This window comes from Leptonotus elevatus, chromosome 7 (assembly GCF_054856555.1).
Source record: "Leptonotus elevatus isolate MCC_2025b chromosome 7, RoL_Lele_1.0, whole genome shotgun sequence".
Lineage (NCBI taxonomy): Eukaryota > Metazoa > Chordata > Actinopteri > Syngnathiformes > Syngnathidae > Leptonotus > Leptonotus elevatus.
Genome location: NC_141245.1, coordinates 11626131 through 11633581, shown reverse-complemented (window position 1 = coordinate 11633581; position 7451 = coordinate 11626131). Strand labels below are relative to the sequence as shown.

The 7451-nt window shown below is 38.1% G+C and overlaps 1 protein-coding gene across 1 annotated transcript; it reads left to right on the top strand.

The window, feature by feature from the left end:
* Nucleotides 1-1133: 1133 nt before the first annotated feature.
* Nucleotides 1134-7365, top strand: aifm4 (apoptosis inducing factor mitochondria associated 4). Its single transcript, XM_086080544.1, has 19 exons — nucleotides 1134-1298; nucleotides 1760-1849; nucleotides 2376-2485; nucleotides 2577-2686; nucleotides 2794-2838; nucleotides 2921-3002; nucleotides 3083-3195; nucleotides 3598-3684; nucleotides 3756-3847; nucleotides 3927-4057; nucleotides 4313-4428; nucleotides 4495-4566; nucleotides 4637-4700; nucleotides 5384-5460; nucleotides 5541-5658; nucleotides 5730-5828; nucleotides 5898-5973; nucleotides 6052-6156; nucleotides 6579-7365. The coding sequence occupies exons 2-19, from the start codon at nucleotides 1761-1763 to the stop codon at nucleotides 6607-6609; spliced, it is 1617 nt and encodes a 538-aa protein (XP_085936670.1). The 5' UTR covers nucleotides 1134-1298; nucleotide 1760; the 3' UTR covers nucleotides 6610-7365.
* The last annotated feature ends 86 nt before the right edge of the window (nucleotides 7366-7451 follow it).

Sequence of the window (7451 nt, the reverse complement as noted above, 5' to 3'; positions counted from 1 at the left end):
TTGTTTATTTGAAATGATAAATTACGGTGCATAAATATATATGATTTATTATATACATTGACATAATGAATTGTATTAGAAAATAATTTACTTTATTGACATCTTGCTGTATTTGTTATAATTAATTAAATTATAACTAATTAACCAAGTCGTTAATAAAACAAATAATGTCGTGTGTTCTTAAAGGTATATAAAACAAATAATTACACAAGCACACAAATAAGATTCTACATGGACACAAATGAATGAATTAAATGAATTATGTCATATTATAATCAATTTAGCTTTTTTTAAAGGTATAGCAAATTTATTATTTTTTAAATTATAATTTATAGGGCGCCACACCGTCCCCCACTAAAATAAAGAAAATGTTGCCAAAACATTTTTACATTTAGTACTCTATAACTTTACTTCTAACATTCAACATTCTAGTCAATCAAATAACTTTCCCTTATCAAAAATACCTACACGTCTGGCAACTACAAACGCATGAATACTGAAAAAACGTGACTGATTCTGTTCCTCGGGTAGAAGAGTCTCAGTCTCTGGTTCAATAACAAGGTTGCTTCCATTGGGCTTGAAGACAGAAGCATTTAGGTCGAGATAAGTAGTTTGGATTTGGCGTGGCAACCACATAACAGCCTCTTCATAAATGGTCGCAAACAAAAATCTGCGTTACAATGAATCCGCAATAACTGAACCGTGAAGTAGTGAGGGAACACTGGAATTGCAAATCAAACCACAAACAAATTAAAAAATAAAATAAAATATATACCACCAACAATATAACACCAAAGTTACAAGTAGAGACAAAGAAAAATTCATTGTTTCTTATTTACTCACTTTTTCCACATACAGTAGGCCTGCAGTAATTTGCATTAATGATTTCAAAGACTTTTGGCACGTACAGACATTTTCTTTCTGATTAAAGATAGGTTACCGCGCAACTTTGCATTCAGTTGATTAAAAAAAACTCCTGTTATATTTTTGTTTACTTTTTTCTGAATATTTTCCGTTTTTATTTAATTTAATTTTTATTGTTTACAATTGAATTGAATTGACGTCACCATGTACCACGGAATTGTGGGAAGTGTAGTTATTAGTATGTCAACAAAGAAGACCGATTTCCGGGTGAAAGCACTATGGCATAACGTCGGTCACAACCAACCAAAAGAGCGGAACAGTCGAGTCGGCCAATCGTCACATGCTTTTGCATGCATAACACAGTTGGCTGTTTGCTGTAAACACCTACCGGGTTCTTCCAGTTGTATCAAGCATCTAATCGTTAGGGGGAAAAGGTGAGCATTTTTGAGCGTGTAGTCTTTTTTTTTTTTTAACACGCTCGTTTTCATTTAAATTTTTTTAACATCGATAACACTCAGAGAACTGAAACATTTGGTGAAGAGTAATTTATTGAAAGTAAAAATACGTTCATATTTACGTCATTACATTAAATGAGCACTTTTTGTAAATTTGCATTTACTTGCAGTAGCATCTTCGAGTGTGTGTATGTCACTTGACTACAGTGTGGGTGCGTTACATTTTTGTTTGTTTTAGCTCATCGCGTTTCTCTCACAGAATAAATTAATATAAATTTTCCAAGTCAATCATATTTTAATTGTATTTTTGGGGAAATGCAATTTAGGATTCATTTATCACACAATGTTCAGTGAAGTGTGTGTAGCAGAAAAGCCAGCTGTAATCTATCCATTAAGACAAACAATGGTGCATTCATGACATATGATCCATGTTTCGACAGTATGAATCCAAACGAAGAACAAGATCAAGGTGAAGATTCGGAGGCGGTGACGGAACTGGTTTGTCAGGAGGCTGACCTCAGAGATAACCAGTATGTCACATAACACCGCTTCTGGCAGGAAGCTACTCGGTGTGTCAGAAAAGTTCCGGGACTGTTGTCACAAAATTTTAAATCCAAATTAAGGGCTTTCCCCTTCAGTGTTGGCTAGATAATTAACCAGCATATATACAAAAACATGCTGCATCATTTGCCATTTGCTTTGTTCACTACGTGAGAAGAGGTGAGAGTTGTCAGGACAACTCAAGGCTGTTTCATCTTGACAACCCGCCTGGTTACAATGCCTTGAGCATATCGCTTTTCCTGGCCAAGAAAAACATTGCTGTGCTGGAGCAACCTCCCTTGTACCCCCCCCCCCCCCCCCCCCATATTTTCTCTTTCCCAAGCTCAAGAGGTTTTGAAGACATGAACAGGCATTTTGTACCTTGTACTTTGTATTTGAAATGTATCGTTTGTGACACCAGTCCTGGAACTTTTCTGACACACCTCATACATTTATAGGAGGATTAAGATTGCGGGCTATATATATGACACCTCCCCCCTTTTGTTTGTAATCAAGGATGAAAGTAGTCTCTGTGGCAGACCAGAAAGTGTTGCTTGTCCGCACCGAGGGTCAGTACAATGCAATCGGAAGTCAGTGTTCTCATTACAATGCTCCTCTGGTTAAAGGTATTTTTTTTTATCAATCCAAATTGCAAACAGTCAGCTGCGAAGATGTGTCATTTTACCATGAGCAAATGCATGTTGTTTGACTTTCCAGGAGCACTGGTTGGTTACAGAGTGAGATGTCCATTCCATGGCGCTTGTTTCAATATTAAAACTGGAGATATTGAGGAGTATCCTGGCCTGGACTCTCTTCCCTGCCACAAGGTAAAATTCATCTCAAATTTTAACATGCCTTTTTTTTTTTTTTTTCAACAAAAGCGTAATTTGGTATGTATGGACAATGGTCCTGTCTATCTGTATGTACAACACAGGTGACCGTTCGAGATGGAAAGGTATATGTTTCAATCAAGAAAAAGGCAAGTGAAGGCAGATTGAGTAGATTGAAGTAATGCTGTATTGAACTAATGTTAAAAAAAAGTTATTTCCGACTCACCTCAGACACTTAAACAGACCAGACGTGTGAAGGAGATGTGCAGTGTTTTACCAAACATCACACATACCATCCTGCTCGTAGGAGGGGGTAAGAACAGGTTCATGTTTCCGTCTGTGAATGGATCTACTTTGCAGGATTCGCTTGATACTGATATGTTGTGAGTTCAGGCCCGGCGGCCTTGGTGTGTGCTGAGACTCTCCGTCAGAACTGCTACCAGGGCCGAATCGTCATGGTAACCAAAGACTCTTTGCCTCCTTATGACAAGCCCAAGCTGAGTAAGGTAAAACTTTGCCCCACCTTGCGCTTTCATTACAATTGTCTTATACAGTGGAACCTCAAAGGTTGAACACAATTTATTCTAAGATACTGGTTGACCCTGATTTGTTGAGATTTAGAATACTTGTTCCCACAGGACATCATGGAAATTGGAAATACAATTATCCTGAGGTCAAACTTGATTTCTTCTGATCTCATCTTGTGATGTCATGCCTCACATTCATTTTGAGGTTTCAAAGTTTTGTGTGGCATTAAAAGAGTATTCCCCCCACAATATAAGGTCAAATTCCAATTAAACCACATGAAGAGCATTCGACTGGAGAGGTTCCACTGTATTTCCATTCGTATCATTGGCCAGTAGATTTCCAAGAAAAAAAAGCAATGGAAAATTGTAATCTTGTTTCAGGCTTTGAATGAGGACAGCAGCAGCATTGTCCTCCGCTCCAGTGAATTTTTTCAACAATATGGGATAGAAGTACGGACCGAGCAAGAGGTGACAAAGAAAGAATGTGCTAAATTTTAACATTGTTCTATGAATGCTTACATTCTCTGGTCTAAATTCAGGCGGTGAGTGTAAACACGCGAGGTAAAGCGGTGACGATGAAGGACGGCTCGTTGCTGCGTTATGACCAGCTTCTTATCTCAACAGGCTGCAGGCAAGACTTGTTATCTCATTCACTACACCTTTTTTCTTTTCAGACTGTGAAAATGTGTGAAAAATGTTAACATCCACAGAGCGAGGCCACTCAGTTGTCCCGGTAGTGGTCTGACCGGAGTGAAGTTACTGCAGAAGTACGAAGACGGCAAAGACATTCATGCTTCCTGCCTGGGCCGCAAGGCTGTTGTCGTTGGAACCTCCTTCATAGGTTGTCAACTTTTTTTCATTTTTAGTTTCAACAAAATGCGCTCACATTTTGAGTGTGGTGTACCCTGAACTGTTAGTTAGTCGATTGCAGGTCACTCGCATATAGGCAAACATTCAACAGTCAATTAATCTAACCTGCATGTTTTTGGAATGGGAGGAAGCCAGATTACCCAGAGCAAATCCACACAAGCGCACCTTATTCTCATGTTTTTTTGTTTGTTCTATAAAAAAAATTTTTTTTAACCTTATATCCTAGGTATGGAGGTGGCATCCTATCTTGCCAACAAAGCTTCCAGTGTGGCCATTGTTGGAACCACCAAATACCCATACGAGCGCTCTCTGGGCTCCCAGATTGGTCACATGACCATGCAAGTAAGAAACAATTGTGAAAGAACTGTGATTGCAATGACGTATGTTCTACAACACCATCTTTTTCAGATGCTGGAGGAACATAATGTAAAGTTCTACATGAATGACCGCGTCACTGAGATCAGAGGAGAGAATGGATCGGTAATTGTACTTTTTTACAACTACCTCAAACCTGGATAAATTGCTGTAGGTAAAAATTGTGTTTTTGCAGGTGAAAGAGGTCATGCTGAAGAGTGGTACAGTTCTGGAAGCTGATGTGGTGATTGCAGGAATAGGTAATTAATCAGGTTGTATTGCACCCAATGTAATGTTTATACTGCAGCATTGGTAATTACCATATTTTTGGGATTGAAGTCGCTCCAGTATAAACCACACCAGTCAAAAAATGCCTTTTGAAGAAGAAAAACAAAGATAAGTTGCACTGGACTACTCACATTTTTCGAGAAGGTCCCATTGAATTGGATATTGTCGCACGCATTCCATTTCAGAAGGTGGCGGGAATGCACCAAAAATTATTTGCTAGCCTCCAAAATAAAGTAGAAGAAATGGAATACAAAAAAGAAAAAGAAGCAGAAATAGAAGAGCAAATAGTCATGTCAACTAATGTGTGACGTATGTCATTAGTTTGCTGCTAGCTAGCTCGCTAGTTTAGCATGTAGCATCCGCCACAACAAGGATCTACTATTTACAGCAGCAAAATGCGAAATAAACAACCAGGATTCTGTATTTAGCTTCAATGCAACACGGGGTTACAATTAAGGTAAGCCCTCTAAAAAAAAACAATAAAAAAAAACATGTCTGTAGTTAATAGCGGAAGTTTCAAATCTAACAAATACTAATTTGCTGCCTTGACACATTGAAATTCTGTATATTATGCATTTATAGCTCAACATGCACAATTTATGATATAGATGAGTTATGATCTAACATCTTTGGCCTATATCTGCGTATTTTTCAGGTGTGATCCCCAATTCTGACTTCCTAGCAGATAGTGAAGTTGAAATAGATTCCAGAAAAGCAGTAGTTGTAGACAAGGTAACGTTAACGTCACCGTTGTGTTATTGACTGAGTGCCTGTTGCATATTGTGACGAGTGTATGTGACGGCTCTCTTCAGTTCATGAGGACCAACGTAGCGGATGTTTTCAGTGCGGGAGACATCACTTCCTTCCCTTTGACCATTCGCAGTGATCAACGGGTCAGTGTGGGTCACTGGCAGATGTCACAAGCTCAAGGTAGAACTAGGTTCGTCCTGGTGAGCTTGCAATCATTATCAAGCTCCTTTAAAATAAACAATTCCCCTCAGGAAGAGTTGCTGCCCTCAATATGCTAAATATACCGACCAAAATGGAGTCCATTCCTTTCTTCTGGACAGTGTTGCTTGGAAAGAGTATCAGATACACAGGTAATGTGTTTCTTTTTTACTTTCAGATCAGTTAAGCTCTTAATGCCATTTTGTTTTCTTTTTCTGTAGGTTATGGGGAAGGCTATACTGAAATCATATTTAAAGGCAAAGTGGAGGAAAGAAAGTTCCTGGCGTTTTATATTAAGTAAGTAGATGCGAAATATGAATTATCAAGACACACTTCTTTGTCTAACTATTTTCTGTTTCTCTTGCTTCTTCACAGAGATGATGCGGTGGTGGCGGCGGCCAGCCTCATGTTTGATCCCGCTGTGGCCCGGCTGGCGGAACTGATGGCAACAGGCCAGCGCATTACAAAAGTGCAGACTCAGTAAGTGTGATTATTCACTTATACAAAAGAAGCTACATACTGTATGTGCAAAGTGGATGAGTAGTTTGTTCACTCATTTGTTTAGGTTTAGGAAGATGAAGCAGCAACATAAAGTGGAACGTCTTAATTCAAGCGCCAAAAAAATCACAAAAATGTTTGGGATAAAATACCGCTGAAGTCAAAAAGCACTACACGAGCATATAGACTAATTGTTCAGGGTTAGATTTTTTTTTAAGTCGTTTTGTGGCTTCTTTTTTTTTGTCTCACCTATTTCAAATGAAAATCTAACATGATGCCACACAAGATGTTAGCGTACCGCTTGAGACCTTGGTTCAGCTTCCTCTGCTTTTTCTTTGAACAGCTAAAGTTATATTTGTAAGTTCTTACATGTACTGTATGTCGTATGACTTTTCTCTATCCAGAGCTGAAGACCTGAGTTGGCTCCAGATGTAAGGTGTCCGAATTTCATCTCACTGACAAAGGACACATCCGCCTTCTGTATTGATCCCATCCCCTCGCTGCCTTGGGCTTTCTGAAAGACGGTCAATTTCTGGCCTGTTCCCACTTAACGCTTCTTATTGTTACCATGACACGAACATCAGAATGTATCGACATGTTGTCCATGCTTGTCATCAATCTTATTAACTGAACGATATACACTGCCAGTTAATATATATCAAATAAGCCACTAAACGCTTTCTGAAGATGCATCAGTTACAGTGTACTGTATTTTTTAAAAGATCAGGTGCAACAACAAAAAAAAAGGCAGAAACATTATTCAGGCATAATGACTGTTCATAGTATCTTAGAATGAAGATGGCTTCATGTCTTTTGTGTTACTGATTTACAGTGACAGTCTAGTCTAGCATTTTATGATGTAAAAAGCTCAAAATAAACGGGTATATAGCCTTTTGAGCAGATGTAAACACTGACAACTTGAAAATAACATGTCATCAATAATCAGGTGGTAACCCAATACTATTTTGCAGTATAAAAATGGATGAGGACTGTTAAGTTTGTATTTCTTTTTGCTCCAATGTCCATGATTGTTTTATCATCATTATATGTGTGCATTGTTTACATCTTATATAAGTTCTCTTAAAACATTTCATTGTAATATCATGTCTTATGGGGTCTTTAAAATTTGCACTTGTAATGACATTTTATGGTTTAAATATGGTGGTGAATTAAAAAACAAAACATAAATAATGTTTATGTGATCTCTTGAATTACGAGCTGAGTTGTGCTGTGAGTCCAATATGTACCTTAACAAATTCCAACGTCAAGTCATTGGG

Bases quoted from the DNA above. Each gene is read 5' to 3' on its own strand.
- aifm4 (XM_086080544.1), top strand. From the start codon at position 1,761: ATGAATCCAAACGAAGAACAAGATCAAGGTGAAGATTCGGAGGCGGTG. The intron at 4,701-5,383 runs GTAATTAATCAG...CGTATTTTTCAG, and splicing joins TGTGGTGATTGCAGGAATAG to GTGTGATCCCCAATTCTGAC. The intron at 6,157-6,578 runs GTAAGTGTGATT...TTCTCTATCCAG, and splicing joins ATTACAAAAGTGCAGACTCA to AGCTGAAGACCTGAGTTGGC.